The following is a 17806-nucleotide window of genomic DNA, read 5'->3' as shown; positions in this document are numbered from 1 at the left end:
GATTTTGGCTATAAAAGGGTCCCCTAGACCCCTACCCCAAGCTTTTTAAGAGAATCATATATGGCGTGCCAGGAGACTCTATGGAATGCTTTCTCAGCATCCAACGAGAGTATCTACTTACAAATTTTTAACTGCATCTAGCCCAGGAAATACTTTGTGCCTAGTAGCAGTGTCTGCTAGTCAGCGGATTATCCCGGCTGTTAAGCAAGCTACACCACCTGTAGTTTGGACACTTAATTTTTTCAAAGGAAATGCTTCGGGACCACGGGATACTTAGTGAAGAGCATCAGGAGGCACCCCAAGGCATAGGGGCTGGGACTGGCACTAGGATGCCTTGCGGTGGACAGCCGAGCTCGATCCTTATAAAAGCTTTTTAACTGCAGCAGCTTTAGTGGACGCTACTGGAGCTGGAATTACGCGGCTGCTGGCATGAGACTTGCCCTCCAATAGATCCTTGTAAATGGATTTAAAGTGTATTCATTCAAATTAGAGGAACAATTTAAATTAAAAAGCTTAGAGCTGCCTCCACCACAGGGGGGCTCTCTCGACCCACCAGCGGACAGGCACCAGTATTGGGAGAGGGGGGCTGGCCGTCAGGGTTCACCGCGGCTCTGGCACAAACCCGGCGACACGGAGGTGGCACGGGCAGGAGCGGACTGGCCGTCTCGGCTTCTCACTTTTTGGATTTTAGAAGGGCATGACATGCCTATATCTGTGTCTCCCCCTCCTTTTACTCCTCCACCTCTTTTCTTTTCGCATGACTATATGTACTTGTCACTTTTCCATGTTTTAGTTGTGTCTTCTGAGCAGTTTGTCAGCTTTTGGACACCTTTGAAGGTGTTTTCTATGTGTTTCTATGTGTTTTTGTTTGCCTGCCATTGGTTTTAACGGTGTTCGAAGGTGTTCGACGAACAGTTCGACGAACAGTTCGGCGAACACACGGGTGTTCGACGAACCGAACCGAACTCGAACACTACGGGGGTGGCTCAACACTATTTGCAACCTGATGGAGGTCAGTATAGATGTACTAATAGAACAAGTCCCACACACTGCTAGAAGCCCAAATATTTTTTCAGAGCTAGATGCAGAAAAAAATTATATTCAATTTGCAACCTGATGGAGGTCAGTATAGATGGACTAATAGAATGATGCTATGCCCAAAAGATTTTACTTCACTAGGTGCAGTAAAAAAATTGGTATTCTATACACAGGTGGTATATCTTGCAACACAGATAGGCTACTCCACTGACTAACACACTCTGCAATAGGCCAAAAAGGATTAGCTTTGCTAGATTCAGCCAAATGCTGTGAAAAAAACTTGCACAGCACTGGCACAGACCTGCCTGGCAAAAACTGATAGGAACTGATGTAACCTAGTCCTGAAAAGGACTGCAATTACAATTAGTCTTTACTCCCACAATCTATCTATTTAAGAGCACAGACCTGCCTGATAAAAGTCGTAGGAAATGCTGTAACCTAGTCCTTAAAAGGACTGCAATCACAACTATTCCCTACTCCCAAGCTATCTGTAGATTTGTGCAAAAATTGGCTTGAAATTAACAAGGTATAGCGCACACAGCAACAGCGGTGCCGTCTAACACGCAGCTGCAGCAGTGAGAAAATGGTGGCGACGGGGAAAATGGCTTGGTCTTATAGGGCAAGGACATGTGACATACACTGCCAATGACACATGCCCTTGCTTGTGTGAAAAACAGCAGTTCGCTCCGTGTGTGCGCTGCTGATAGGCTGACAGACTGCACCTCCCCACTGCAAATGCGGGAAAGAGAAAAAAAAATGGAGATCTTCATTATTCCTGCAGAGATCCATTCCCTGCCCCTCCCCCCACCCCGCTGTACACTCAAACTGCGTATTAACATTAATTTTCATCATTACTGAGAAAAAATCCAGTTATGATTTTGGTGCACGAACAGTTATCGAACATAACCTCGAACAGCCGAATTTTTCTCAAATTGTTCGTGTTCGCCGAACGGCTCGAACACCGCCCAAAACAGCTCGAATTTGAGATTGGCGAACAGTTCGAGTCGAACAACGCTCATCTCTATTAATAACCTGTTCACACTGTTCAGTTCGCAATAGTGGTGTTAGTAATTCGGTCAAGAACTGGGAATGAGAAGATGTGGCTGTTTTTTGTGGCACATTTCCCGTCCTCTGCACGCACCAACACCAGAACGTCCAGTTCTACGTCCCTTGCCACGCGCCTTGCCCATTGTAAATTAAGTAAAATAGCTTACACTCGCACTATCAATGGCAAAAGGGTTATAAAAAGGAGATTTGAACAATGGAAGAGGAAAACAACAGTTCTTTTTCTCTGGCCTACACCAGAATCTTTTAAACAGATATATTTGTGTCTGAACAGTCAGCAAGACACTCAAACTGTTTTTTATGGAAAAAAGGCAAAAAGGTGGATAACACCCAGATTTGAACCGTGGAAGAGGAAAACCACAGTTCTAATTTCCTTGCGTATACCAGACTTTTTTAAAAAGATATATTTGTGTCTGAACAGTCATCGAGACACTCAAACTATTTTTTTTCATGGAAAAAAGGCAAAAAGTGGATAATACAGAGATTTGAACCGTGGAACTGCAAAACTACAGTTCTAGTTATCTGGCCGAAACCAGACTCTTTTAAACAGATATATTTGTGTCTGAACACTCACAGACACACTCAATTATTTTTTTTTTTTGGGGGGGGGGGATACCAAAAGGTTAATAAGACGGGTATTTGTACAGTCTGACTGAGGGAAAATAAAAAAGAGGATTTAGATGAAAAAAAAAGGATTTTTCCTGGCCCCTGGGGCTAAGTCTAGCAATTTGAGCAGCAGCAGCACACAGGACTGTAATGCAGTGTTTGTTGGTATAACCACTGCGTCTCCTATACAGCCTGCCTGCCTGATATCTGGGATGGATATTAGTACTCAGAAGGACTGTTTGTTTGATTTTGCAGGCTTTAGAGACCCTACACTACCTATTTCGCAGTATAAATCTCTCCCTAGCTCAGCAGCACTCTCCTTTTACTGTCTGATCCGGAGCGACTGTGTCCAAGATGACGGCGCCCGGTTTTAAATACTCGAGGTGACGCTGTGCAGCCAATCACTGTAATGCCCACAACCAACATGGCTGCGGCATTACAGTGACTGGCTGGCAATCCCTGCATGTTCATTGGCTCTGTAAAGAGCGCCAAATATGCAGGGCGGAGACCCGAGCTCCCGCCCAAGTAACCTGAAAATGCTCGGTGCTCGCCGAACATCCCGAGTAGTGAGATGCTCGGGCGAGTACCGAGCAGTGTCGAGCATGCTTGCTCAACACTACTAAGCATCAAGAGAATGCCAAGAGTGTGCAAAGCAGTCATCAAAGCAAAAGGTGGCTACTTTGAAGAACCTAGAATATAAGACATATTTTCAGTTGTTTCACACTTTTTTGTTAAGTATATAATTCCACATGTGTTAATTCATAGTTTTGATGCCTTCAGTGTGAATGTACAATTTTCATAGTCATGAAAATACAGAAAAATCTTTAAATGAGATGGTGTGTCCAAACTTTTGGTCTGTACTGTATATAAGGAAAAATAAATAGTCCGAGGTGTGGAGGAGCTTTTTTGTTTTTGGTTATGTTCACACGTAGTATTTTTGATGCATTGCTTTCAACCAAGACCAATGCATTCACTTGGAAATGTCATTTTAACATTTTACAACCTTATCTGGCCATGTGGTGTGTGACACATCATCAGACACATCCATTTTCATTTATCATGGTGGGACTTTGAAAGAAGCAAAGCCTATTTTTATCGGGCCATCAGGCGGCCCTTACTATTTTTAAAGGGCCAACAGTCTGCCCTCGCTATTGTTAGAGAGCCATCAGCCGGCTATGCTATGTTGTTCCCATTATTAACGAGTGGGTCTCCTATACTGTTATTGCGTATGCACTGACTGCAAGGGCTGCCAAAAATTTGGAGGCACTCCAATGCCGCTTGCAAAAGACGTAGAGGTTAGAGAGCCTCCTAAAAACAATGTTGCCATTATTAGGAAGTGGGTCTCGCATAGTGTTTGCCTAAGCAATGAAGCAACAGCTGCCAAAAATTTGGAGGAACTCCAATGCCCCTTGCAAGAGATGTAGATATGTAGATGTGGTACATATGGTGGTGGAGGATGAGGATGCGGAGAAGGAGGACAAGAGCAAATAGACAAAATCAGGAAGTGTATACCCATGTCTGAGTGTGAAAACAGAGGTACATGGGAATAGAGTTAGACCTCCCCAAAAAAGACACTGTATTTGAGTTTATGTTACGCTGCTATCATTTGGTGGTGTTGAGAAGTCTGGCCCAATCCAGCCCTTATTCATTTTTATAAGAGTCAGCCTGTCAGCAGGCTATAATTCCACCAGAGGCACTAAAAACCCACTCTGACAAAATGCTAGTGGCAGGGCAAGCCCGGACCTCCAAGGCGTAGAGAGCCAGTTCATGCCACGTGTCCAGTTTGGATACCCGATAATTAAAAGGCACAGAGGAATCACGGAGGACGTTGGTACGGTCAGCAAGGTACTCCCTCACCATCTTCCGAAACTTTGCACTCCTTGTCAGAGTACCCCTCAGGGCCTGTGCGATGGGAGGGTCTGAGAAAACTGCCCCAGAACTTTGACAGTGATCTCCTGCCTCTGCTGGATTGCATTTGTGGCTCTCTCGTCTGTACTCCTTGGTTGTCCAATGAACTGTGACGTCGACCAAGTGGTCGGCGCTCACAGCACAGGACCATTTCTGCTGCATGCAGGGGACCTGCTCGTCCCCTGTATGTAGCAGAGGCGATCGGATAGTTGCTGCTTCTAGTCTCCTATGGAGACTATAGAAGCATGCAAAATGTAAAAAAAAAAGTTTTTAAAAATATAAAAAAAAAATAAAAAAATATAAAAGTTTAAATCACACCCCTTTCGCCCCATTCAAAATAAAATATATAAAAAAAACCCACATACACATATTTGGTATCGCCACGTTCAGAATCGCCCGATCTATCAATATAAAAAAAGAATTAATCCGATCGGTAAACGGCGTAACAAGGAAAAAATTCTAAACGCCAGAATTACGTTTTTTGGTCGCCGCAAAATTGCAATAAAATGCAATAACGGGCGATCAAAACATCGGATCTACCCCAAATGTTATCAATAAAAACGTTTGCCCGGTGCACAAAAAATAAGCCATCAACCAGCCCCAGATCACGAAAAATGGAGACGCTACGGGTCTTAGAAAATGGCGCTTTTTATTTTTTTTACCAAATTTTGGAATTTTTTTTCACCACTTAAATATAAAAGAACCTATACATGTTTGGTGTCTATGAACTCGTAATGACCTGTAGAATAAGAAGGGCAGGTCAGTTTTAGCATTCAGTGAACGTGGTAAAAAAATAAATAAAAAACAACTGTGGTATTGCACTTTTTTTGCAATTTTACCGCACTTGGAATTTTTTTCCCGTTTTCCCGTACAGGATATGGTAAAACTAGTAATGACATTGAAAAGTACAACTCGTCCCGCAAAAAATAAGCCCTCACATGGCCATATTGACCAAAAAATAAAAACGCTATGGCTCTGGGAACAAGGGGAGCAAAAACGAAAATGCAAAAACGGAAAATGCTCCGGGGCTTAAGGGGTTAATTGGGACAGGAAGCTAGAGCGAGAAAATGTGGGTGTTTGTTGTGGCACAATTTCAGCTTGCCCACGGCCTCGGCCTCTTCCTCTGCATGCACCATCATCACCATCACGTTCACTTCCCCATCCCTTGCCACGCGCCTTGCCAATTTTAAATGGAGGACAATATTTTCCACGTCCACTACAAATGGCTGGATTTGAACCACTGTGATATGTGATACGTGTGACGGAAAACACAGTTTTAAAATAGCTGGCCTGTAGGTTACTATTTTTCACAGCGACCTGGTGTCAATAACTTCACTGACACACTGCACCAAAATTTAAATGGAGGCCAATATTTTCCACTTTCACTACAAATTTCTGGATTTTTATCGCTGTAATATGGAAAGAATTTGGCGGTATTCTGCTGTGGCAACAGGCAAATGGAGCAGAAAAACAATGTTCTCTGGATTGCTTTTTAACCAAATAATCGGGATTTAAGGGGTTGTCCACTACTTTATATCCCCCCCATGTATCCTCCCGGCTCCCCTAAGACTTCTTGTAAATATCTTCGGTTGTTGATAATGCCTGTGAGCGACGCTATCACTGGCCGCTCACATGCATCACGTGACCCCCGGCAGCAGCCGGCTCTGACATCCACATCACACCCCGCATCCTCCGCGCAGTCTGCCTCTTCCCATTCATTGGGAAAGCGCGCGGCGGATACAGGGTGTGACGCTGGAGGTAACCCTGCCAACAACCCAGCAGCCACCGCTGGGACCCCAGCGCTGAGTCACGCCTAACTTCTTGTGACATCAGCGCGGGGTCACATGATGCCTGTGAGCGGCCATCGAAAACGCCGCTCACAGGCATTATCAGCAACAGAAGGTATTTACAATAAGTCTTAGGGGCCCCGGGGGATATATTGGGGGGGGGGATAAAGTACTGGACATCTTCTTTAAGATCAAAAAAATAATTATCCCTAGCCCCTGATACATGAGGCTATTTGTAGAAATATCTGTAACAGCAGCTGCAGACAGAACTGGAATGGAGCCTCTTGTACTGTATTATACACTGCAGTCTGCCACATACACTGCCTGCCTGCCTAGCTCTGATATATATATATAATGTTGTGGAATACCTAGACTAACAGGACATTCAATGGACCCTCTTGCTATGTGCACTGCAGTCTGCCACATACACTGCCTGCCTGCCTAACTCCTGCTATCACCCTCACCACTTAAAATATGCAGCTGGGTTAGTCCTCAGAAGAACTGTTAGTTCAGATGTTGTGGTATACCTACACTAACTAATAAACAAGCAAATCTCTCCCTAGCTCAGCAGCACCTCTCCCTACACTGCCTGTTTCCGGGGTAGACTGTGACGAGCATGGCGGCGCCAGGTCTGATATAGACCTGATGACACTGTGCGGCCAGCCAGTCATCGTAATGCCACAACCAACATGGCTACAGGATTACAATGTGTGGCAGGAAATCCCTGAATGTTCATTGTCTCTCTAAAGAGCGCCAAACATGCAGAGCAGTGAGATGCGCGGGCGAGTCCCGAGCAGTGGCGAGCACGTTCGCTCATCACTAATTTTTAACCTATGTCATTGTTTCTCCTTGAAAACCTGTGAGAAGAGTATTATCAATAACAGTGACTTACATATTAAAGCATCATTTTAGTTCATCTGTCGCGAGGGCACTGTTCAAAGAAACCCGGCAGCTCCAAAAAGGCAATTGCAAACAGGCTTGGAGTAAAATACTCTGTTTCCCAGAGTCCAGGGGATGTCCTGGCCTTCACTCTTTAACCCGTGTACAAGGATCTGGACTTAAACAGTGGTCCATGGGAAAGGGCCACAGAGTCAGCAGCTGTTTGGTTGCACAAGCTGGCAAGAAAGATAGTCAGGTAGCTGAGTCAGATCCAGGAGGTCACATCAGGCCATGGCCCCACTATCAGTATTTGGTCAGTATTCGGTCAGTATTTTTTCTCAGGAGTGGGAGACAAAACCAGGAGTGGGTGATAAATGCAGAATTGGTGACTTGTTCCTATTATACCTTTTCTCTGATTGTTCCTCACCTGGTTTTGTCTCCAATTCCTGAGAAAAAATACTGACTGAATACTGACCAATACTGATAGTGGGGCCGTGGCCTCGGGAACATAATCTTAAGACCAAATTCGTGCTAAGGTCAGAAGACAGGAGGAATCAAGAAAGTAACAGAAGCAGGGACTAGAGCATGTCAGGTAGCAAAACTAATTGACTGGCAGTGGAAGTCTGAGAATCAGGGGTTTAAGTAGCAGACAGCCTCGCCCAGAGCTCTCAGAAAGAAGTAATCAAAAAACAGACAATTAATCCCATAACTCCCTGAACTAGTGGCACCATAAGTCCCAGGAATTAAACCGGACCAATCCTGTCACTCATCACCCTCCACAAAGAAGCAGAGCCACCTAGCTTCTGAAGCAGGAACAAAAGGGACAGTAACCACCACAAAAGTTACACTACTGTCCATGATCTAAGTTTATAAAATGTAAATGAAGATTTATTAGGCAATGCACATTGTTTTATGGAAGGAATAAAACTTCTAGTTTTGCTTATATCTGTTTCTGCAAAGGTTTTGCAATTGTTTTTGTTTTTAGCACATTACAAGAGTATTCAAGGGCTTAGAGGGAGGGAGGGAACCACCCACAGTCAGACAAAATGTATTCTAAAACTGGAATAATATATTAAACTACAGCTGTTTACCTAAAATCTACTACATTTTGTTCTGAAATCTGGTTAATTTTATGTTTTCCATTTTTTCCAGTAAAGAAACCATGTGGCAGACCTCCACAAGTACTAAATGGAGAAATCACAGAACCTGTGAACAACACTTATGATTCAGATTCATCAGTGACATACAAGTGTCAGCAGTACTTTACAGCTCACGGTGAAACAGTGATTCAATGTCAAGATGGAATATGGGGCGAACCACCTGTTTGTCTTGGTATGTGCATGCAGTGATTTGTTTTCTATACTGATAGTGTTTATGGGAAGTGGCATCAACAAGAAATTTATTGTATTTTGTAGTTAATATTGTATGCAAAGCAATGGGGAATTTTTCTATCCTTTTTCATTTCTGATTCTTTAGAAAGGTCCATATTAGTGTTCAGCGAGCACTAAAATGCTCGGGTGCTCGAAGCTCGGGCCGAGCTCGCCGTGATACTCGGGTGCTCGACCCAAGCAACGAGCCCAATGCTAGTCTATGGGAGACCCGAGCATTTTTGCGGTGGCACCCCCGGCAGTCTTTTAAAAGCCTAACAAGTGCCCAAAACGATAGTGACAGTGCTCAAATGACATGGGGACAGTATAGGGATCGCCCCAGGAAGCATTTCTGACCCCCAGGTCACTGCTGTCAACAACGTGGTCAGAGGTATTAAGCCACTTTTAAGGGCTCACAATAAAACGTTCAAAAACAAAACTGAAACTGCTTTCCTGTGAAATATGTTAAGGACGTTCCTTTCCAGGGTAAAGACTTGTGTATAAGGTAAAATAAATAACCGAAAACAAAAATACTCCTCCACACCTTGGGCTATGTTCACAAGTAGCATTTTTTATGCATTTCTGCACTTTTGTATTGCTTTCAACCGTGACAAATGCATTCACCGGGAAATGTCATTTTAACATTTTACATCCTTATCTGGCCATGTGCTGTGTGACACATGCATACAGTGCTGAAAAGACATGGGATCACCATGGGGAAGAAGATGCAGACTTGCAACTATCCCCGTGCAAGTCCTTGTCCCAGGGCAGTGTTCAATTGTACCTCCCCCATTCCTTGCAATGCAAGCGCAAATATGCAGCCAACCACCCACCCACCCGCAGGCTGCAATTCTATACTGATAGCTTGCACTTGAAATGTGGCCTTTTAGTTTGGAGGAGGCCGAAGCTGGCCACTACCTCATGGCTACTTCGGCAGCAAGGTATCCATACTCAGTCCCCAGCTGCCCAGCGGCCGGGTGTCCACGCTCGGTCCCCAGCCACCTGGGGGCGGCCGGGTGTCCATAAACTGTCCCCAGCCGCCCCTATTTCTCCTGTCACCTTCCCACACACTTTTCTTAGCCTGGCCTGCTTTAGGGCAGCATTGGACGAGACCACCAGAGAGAACCAGACTCCTCTGGTGGGCCCTGGCTTCTCCATCAGGGGAGTTGAGAGTGCCAAGGTGAGGAGCATGATGATGATGATGATAGAAGTTAGTGACTCGCCCCCTGGGCCGTGGGGCACTCGGATCCGGGCAACAGGGCAATAATGGGGGTAGTAGTGGCAACCCGGTCCGAGGCTCAGGGTGGTCAGAAAAGTGGCAGTCTACTATATGTTTTGCAATCTCTGACTATGCCACCCGTGGATTGCGGTCAGGGCTAACCACCGCTGCAGTGCAGACCGCTGGGGCAGATGTAGATGTGCAGCACTGAATAGTACAACTCCCCACGGGAGGAGTATGGCCCCAGGGCAGTATATAGATGGATGATGGAGGGGATGATTCCGATCGCAATAGCCAGGAAATTGAGGTCTCTAAACAGTTCAGGGTCTTTATTAGAACAGGTGAAACGACCCAAAAACAGTCCCGGCTAAGAGGGGGCCTGAATGTCTGAGAACAAGTGAGAAGCCCTCCTGGTCAGGGTGAGGGTGTAGGCCTACCGTGCTCTCTGCGCTCTTTCTGGCTATTTCCCTCCTCGTGGTGTAATAGCCCACGCTCCTGAGCTCGCCGTGTCTTCTCACCCGTATGGCTTGCAACTTGGGTCCCTTTCTACTCCCAGCCTGGTACGGCTTTGCTGGTCCCTTCTGCTGTGGCAGAACCTCCGGGCTTCTTAGGCCAAGGAACATACAATCCCCTGCGGACTGGTTATTTGCTGTAGTACTTGGAATCCTCACAGCCTCAGACACCAAAGTCTGGTACATTAGTTTCTCTATCTGCCAGGACAGGCTCGCTTCGCCTCTTGCCCCTGGCTCCTGGCTCTCCTACTGCCACATGGCCTCTTAGGCTGCAACACAACTGTCTGTCCCTGCTCTGGGACACCTCTCACTTCCTAGACAGGTTGTCCAGTTCTCTCTAACCCTGCCCCCAGTTCCAGCTTTTATAGGGGCAGCCTGCTCCCCCTACTGGCCTGGGACAGGAGGTGCTGCATGCTAATGGTCCCTGACCATAGAACCTCCCCCTTGCTCTCAGACACAGCTTTATTATACATTTGTGGCATCCAGGCCAGGGTGACACATTCCCCCCTAGTAAAACTTAGTACTCCAGAACTAAGCTTAAAACAAGAGTAACATGCATGACCATTAAAACATTATTAGGCAAGTAAAGGCAAACGACGCACAGCTTGAGTTCTTAAGGTCACAGTGTGGTCTGCAACAATGGGGAGCTGTAACCAGGTGAGGGTCTGCCATAGCCCCAAGTCCTTGACAGTCCTTATTCATTCCGCTGGTTAAGCTCCAAACATATGTACAGGGAAGTCCGGTTACTCACAGTTCATAACCTGTTAGTCCATGTTTTAACTGAAAGAAACTAAGAAAACGCGTAGTTACTGGTCATGCAATTACATTTCAAATAATTCAACATTTTACAGGTTAGTTACATTTGCTATTACACTCTACACTTTCCAGTGAGCGGGTGTTTGCCCCTCAGTGCTTCGGGTTGACCTACGTAACCCACTGTCTGGTGGTGGTCTAACCTGGTTTTTCTCACTAGCGCTCGGGGTGCAATCACTGGCTAGACTTACAGGTTGGGCAGGCAGCTGTCTGCGGGTCCTCTGGCTTACCGCAGGCATGGTAGGCTCACTGTCAGCAGAGGGTTGATTCTCCTGGGCTGCTGGTACAGACTCTTCTGCCTCTGGAACTGCTTGTTCCTCTCCACCTTCCCGCTCTGGTGTAGGTTTGCTGCTGAGTTGGTTGCAGGAAATGCAGGACGGGTACCACTATGGCATCGTTTTTCCGAGTCCAGGACTGAGGGAACTCTCCGAGAACGGTGCTGATCATTTCTTCCTTGTCCTCTGCGGGTTCACGGTCTCTTTGATCCTCTTCTGCATCCCGTAGTTGCTCGGGGCACCTTTTTAGGTGGTCTCTGGAGACGGTACTAGTGGTTTCTCCTCAATCCTTGGTGATCATGCACACCTTCGGGTTGTCGTGATCAGACTGCAGTACTGTGTTGGGTTCCCTTTCCCACCTCGTCGTCCAGCTTGTGTAGCCTTCTCTTTCGCTTCAGGACCTGTTCACCAGGTTCTAGGGGACCAGCAGGGGCGTGTTGGTTGAAGAGTCTCTCTTGCCTTTTTCTCACCTGGGCCAGGCTCTTCTCCACACTCTCCTGTACCTTCTTGTACTGCAGTCGCCTTTCCTTATCCCAGTCCGCATCTGGGGAGGTGTCCTTGGGTGTTAGGACCCCCATCTCCAGGTCTATGGGCTGCTCACCTGGTCTGGCTCGCATCAGGTAAGCCGGGGTGCAGTTTGTAGCATTCACCGGGATATGGTTGTTTAAGTCTATCAGGTCCGGCAGTTTTTCTGGCCACAGGCTGCGTTCCCCTAGGGGCAACGTCTTCAGGAGATCAATGACTAAATTGTTCATTTTCTCACACATCCCATTGGTTTGTGGGTGGTAAGGCGTTGTCCGAATCTTCTTACAGTCATAGAGGTGGCAGAACTCTTGGAAGATTTCAGCCTCGAACGCTGGACCCTGGTCTGTCAGGACTTGTTCCGGATACCCGTGTGGGCGGCAGAAGTATTGCTGGAAGGCTCTGGCCGCCGTTTGAGCTGTCAAGTCTTTTACAGGGACCACCACTAGAAATCGGGAATAGTGGTCCACGATTGTCAGGGCATAAACGTATGACCGGCTTGGAGCCAATTTGACGTGGTCCAGAGCTACCAGCTCAAGAGGCTGCTGGGTGACGATGGGCCTCAAGGGTGTCTTCTGGCTAGTGCGGTCCTTCCTCCTTAGGTTACAAGGGCCACAGTCTCTGCACCACTTCTCTACAGCCCCTCTCATGCCGACCCAGAAGAAATGGCCTCTTATCATGAACTCCAGTTTCTTCCAGCCGAAGTGCCCCTCTCTGTCATGGTAAGCCTCCAGGACCATAGCTGCATCTCGCCTTGGGACCACGACTTGCCAGGTCAGCTCGTGTGTCCGGTGGTTGACGAGTCTTCTGCACAGAGGAACAGCCTGCTCTTCTCTTTCCATAGCTGCTTGGCTTCCTCTGGAGCATCCGTATCTAGACGGGCATCTTCTCGGGCCAACAGGTCTTTCACCATGCAGATTGCAGGGTCACTATGTTGGGTCTCGGCCCAGCTGTGGTGAGGTAGGGGATTGATCATGACGGTTGTTAAGTCTTCCTCCTTCACGCGGTGGGAGTATTGAGTGGCTCCATACCGGTGAAACGCAGGGAGTTCTACCTCCTCCAGCTCTTCCGGGTCTTCGCCTCCATCAGGTAAGTGAGGCATTCTCGATAGGGCGTCAGCGTTGGCATTGGTTCTGCCTGCCCGTACTTGATCGTGAAGTCATAATTCGAGAGTCGCGCCATCCACTACTGCTCTAGGGCACCTAGTCTTGCATTGTCCAGGTGTGTCAACGGGTTGTTGTCCGTGTACACGGTAAACTTTGCGGAGGCCAGGTAATGCTTAAATCGTTCTGTGACGGCCCACACCACTGCCAAGAATTCTAGCTTGAAGGAGCTGTAATTCTCCGGGTTTCTTTCAGTGGGCCTCAGCTTCCGGCTGGCATACGCGATCACCCTTTCTCTGCCCTGTTGGTTTTGTGACAGTACGGCTCCCAGCCCCACATTACTGACGTCTGTGTGGAGGATAAAAGGCTGGCCATAATCGGGGTAGGCCAGGATCTCATCCCCCGTGAGGGCCATCTTCAACTGGCGGAAGGACTCCTCTTCCGGCTTGTCCCACTTGAAGGGTGGCTTTTGACTTCTGGATTTGGATTGACCTATCAGGAGGTCCTGCATTCGAGCTGCCATCTTAATGAACCCGGGGATGAACCTTCGGTAGGAGTCTACCAACCCGAGGAACTGCCTCACTTCCTTGATGTTTGAGGGGCTTGGCCAGCTCTTGATTACTGTGACCTTGTCCGGGTCGGGGGCTACTCCTTCTGCACTTACCATGTGCACTAGGTACTGGACCTTCGGTTTCAACAAGTGACACTTCGATGGTTTCACCTTCAAGCCATAGCCTGCCAGGGCTTCGAACACCTCTGCCAGGTGTTTTAGATGGTCCTCGTAGGTCTTCGAATAGACGATCACGTCGTCCAGGTAAAGTAGGACCTTCTCGAAGTTTCGGTGCCCTAGACAGCATTCCATCAGCCTCTGGAAGGTCCCTGTTGCGTTGCAGAGCCCGAAGGGCATACAGTTGAACTCGCTCAGTCCCATCGGAGTGGTGAAGACAGTCTTCTCCTTGTCAGCTTCTGCCACAGGAACCTGCCAGTACCCGCTAGTAAGGTCCAAAGTAGAAAAGAAGTTAGCTGATTTTAGTGCGGCTAAAGACTCCTCTATTCTAGGCAGCAGATATGCGTCTTTATGGGTGATACGGTTGATTTGTCTATAGTCCACGCACATTCTCATGGTGCCGTCTTTTTTTTTTTTACCAGAACCAAGGTGGCTGCCCAGGGGCTACAGTTATCTCTAATGACCCCAGCTTCTTTAATTTCTCTTAGCATGCCCTTTGCGTTCTGATAATGTGCAGGGGGTACAGGTCTGTGCCTCTCTTTTATTGGTGGGTGGCTCCCCGTGGGAATGTGGTGTTCTACTCCCTTTACTCGGCCGAAGTCTAGCGGGTGCTTACTAAAGATTCTTTCATACTCCTGAAACACCCGGTAGACTCCTTGTTTTTGGTGCAGGGGAGTGGAGTCAGCACCCACATGGAGTTTCTGGCACCAGTCCTCCTTTTGTTTCTGGGAGCCATTACCCTCCGCCTGTGGAGATGGAGGCAAAGGCTCCACGGCCCTGATAGCTTTGTGTTCGACAGCAAACAGTTTGGCAAGTATAGCGTACCTAGGTAAGTGTACCTCCCTCTCCCCAATGTTGAGAATGCGGATGGGCACCCTCCCATGACGGATATCAACCACCCCCCGGGCTGTCAAAATGGTGGGCCTGCTGACTGAGTACACTGGTTCTACCATGGCTTGGTAGTCTCTACCTCTCAACCCGATTGCAGTCCGACACCAGATCATCATTTCACTTTTGGGAGGCATGGAAATGGGGAAGGGGTCACTCATTCTTACGCTACCGATCTCACCACCAGACAGTTCTACCTGCTGCCGTCTCATCAGGGCTTTTATCTCTTTGTTGAGGACTCTCTGTTGGCTGGAACTAGCATTCACCGCCACCTGTTGTAGAATTACAATTACCTCTGAAAGACAATTTTCAATCACGTTAGTACCCACAGTTATTTTAGGGTGACTTTCACGACGGTCAATGTCCACAATAATCACTCCCTGTGCCGGCAGTTCAATTTTACCAATCTTAATGGTCATCTCCTCGAACCCCATCTGCGGCACGGGCAAGCCATTACTGGCGATGATGCTCAAGTTACTGTCTGGATACCGTGTTATATCAGCATCAGTCCAATACTGCTTAAAAAGTACATAAGGGATAGTAGTTACTTGCGACCCGGTATCCAGCAAGGCACTCATGGGGATACCATCCAGCACCACGGGTAAAACCGGGCGCCTCCCAACATACTTATTACGCCAATTGTAAGGGCCTGGTGATATTATGCCTGGGGGTTGGCCCTCTGCCCCAGGTTGGACCCGTTTAAATTACAGTACCTGGAAACGTGTCCGGGCTGGTTGCATCGACGGCAAAAGGACTGTCCATCCTCCGCGTAGCGGTCTGTGGGCCTCTCTCGGAACGACGGGGTCCTCCTCTGTCGTCGCCACGGGACATCCTCCGGACTTGAAGCCAACTCGATGGGTCTTGACGGGTCCACTTGCAACGCCTGGACGGTCCTGGTCAACGCCGCAACGCTCCTGGTCAGCTCCTGGACTTGGTAGTGCAGATCTTTCGATGGGGCTTGGTTCAGGGCCTGTGCATCGGCCCCCACGGAGTCCATAGAGGAGGGCGCAGCCTCCTGGTGGTAGGTGAGAGCAGTGCGCCGGGGGTTTATAGCGCCACTTGTTGAGGGTTCACGGAGCACCCTTATGGCCCTGTCCTTGAATTGGGCAAAGGTCAGATCAGGGTTCTGAAAGAACATGAGGCGCAGCTGGGTCCTGTGGGCGCTAGACAGCAGACCTTCTATGAACTGTTCTGTTAATAGCTTATCTGTATCCTGCACGCTGCCAGGGTCAGCTTGTTTGATGGCTCTCAAGGCTTCCTGCAAATTTAGGGCATAGTCTCTGATGCTGTCCTGTGCCCGCTGCTTACATACGTAGAACCACATTTTAATTTCAGCGGAGGTACGTGTATCAAAGGTACCCCACAGCCAGGCCAGAATGTCCTTTACAGTTCTTTTCTCCTCAGCGGGCCATGACTTTAACTCCCGCTGGCCCGCGCCAGTTAACTGCGCTGTCAGTATGCTGATCTTCTGTTCGTCTGTCAGGGGGTAAACTTGGAATAAACTGTACAGCCTTTCCTTAAAGTCAGTTAGTGCATGGGGCTCCCCTGAATACTTGGGCAGCCAGGCCGCTCCAGGGATGTAAGGCAGGGAGAATGGCATCACCGCTGCTGCAGCTGCGCTGGCTTCAGGTCTCGCACGGTTTGGACGTCCATGCCCCTCTTCTTCCCGCGCGGCGTCCTGCAGATGGCGTCCGATGGCGGGAAAACGGCTGAAGATGGCGGCAAAACAGCTGAAGATAGTGGGAAACTGCTGAAGATGGCGGGAGACGGCTGAAGATGGCGGGAAACGGCTCTGGATGACGGGAAACCTCCCTCTCAAGGTAAGCAGACAGTCTTTTCAGGCATGCAGTACCCGTTTGTGGCGGGTTGGTCACAATCCTGCCGACTACGCCAAAGCTGACTCGCCCCCTGGGCCGTGGGGCACTCGGATCCAGGCACCAGGGCAATAATGGGGGTATTAGTGACAACCCGGTCCGTGGCTCAGGGTGGTCAGAACAGTGGCAGTCTACTATATGTTTTGCAATCTCCGACTACGCCACCCATGGATTGCGGTCAGGGCTAACCGCCACTGCAGTGCAGACCGCTGGGGCAGATATAAATGTGCAGCACTGAATAGTACAACTCCCCACGGGAGGAGTATGGCCCCAGGGTAGTATATAGATGGATGATGGAGGGGATGATTCCGATCGCAATAGCCCGGAAACGGAGGCCTCTAAACAGTTCAGGGTCTTTTTTTAGAACAGGTGAAACGACCCAAAAACAGTCCCGGCTAGGAGGGGGCCTGAATGTCTGAGAACAAGTGAGAAGCCCTCCTGGTCAGGGTGAGGGTGTAGGCCTACCGTGCTCTCTGCGCTCTCTCTGGCTATTTCCCTCCTCGTGGTGTAATAGCCCACGCTCCTGAGCTTGCCGTGTCTTCTCGCCCATATGGCTTGCAACTTGGGTCCCTTTCTACTCCCGGCCTGGTACGGCTTTGCTGGTCCCTTCTGTTGTGACGGAACCTCCGGGCTTCTTAGGCCAAGGAACATACAATCCCCTGCGGACTGGTTATTTGCTGTAGGTCTTGGAATCCTCACAGCCTCAGACACCAAAGTCTGTTAGATTAGTTTCTCTATCTGCCAGGACAGGCTCGCTTCGCCTCTTGCCCCTGGCTCCTGGCTCTCCTACTGCCACACGGCCTCTTAGGCTGCAACACAACTGTCTGTCACTGCTCTGGGACACCTCTCACTTCCGAGACAGGTTGTCCAGTTCTCTCTAACCCTGCCTCCAGTTCCAGCTTTTATAGGGGCAGCCTGCTCCCCCTACTGGCCTGGGACAGTAGGTGCTGCATGCTAATGGTCCCTGACCATATAACCTCCCCCTTGCTCTCAGACACAGCTTTATTATACATTTGTGGCATCCAGGCCAGGGTGACACATTAGCATCTGCTTTGTTTTCTTTTAATGCAAGCGTAAGTGTGCAGCCTGCCACCCACCCACCCCCAGGCTGCAATGCCATACTCCTAGCTTGCACTTCAAATGGGGCCTTTTAGTTTGGAGGAGGTCAAAGCTGGCCACTACCTCATGGCTGCTTTGGCAGTGAGGTATCCATACTCAGTCCC

The 17806-nt window shown here is 48.5% G+C and overlaps 1 protein-coding gene across 3 annotated transcripts in view; it reads left to right on the top strand.

Moving 5' to 3' along the window:
* LOC141156680 (complement factor H-related protein 1-like) overlaps nt 1-17806 on the top strand; it is a 494422-nt gene that overhangs the window by 280363 nt on the left and 196253 nt on the right. For 2 of the 3 annotated variants that reach the window (XM_073642922.1, XM_073642920.1), the window contains exon 7: nt 8436-8615. The exons of the other annotated variant lie outside the window; for it this stretch is intronic. In XM_073642922.1, coding sequence (XP_073499023.1) covers nt 8436-8615 — 180 coding nt within the window. The remainder of the gene's footprint in view (nt 1-8435; nt 8616-17806) is intronic. 3 annotated transcript variants of the gene reach the window in all.

Source organism: Phyllobates terribilis, unplaced genomic scaffold, assembly GCF_046119375.1.
Source record: "Phyllobates terribilis strain yellow unplaced genomic scaffold, ASM4611937v1 Scaffold_8__6_contigs__length_399053987, whole genome shotgun sequence".
Lineage (NCBI taxonomy): Eukaryota > Metazoa > Chordata > Amphibia > Anura > Dendrobatidae > Phyllobates > Phyllobates terribilis.
This window is presented reverse-complemented; position numbering and strand designations above follow the sequence as displayed.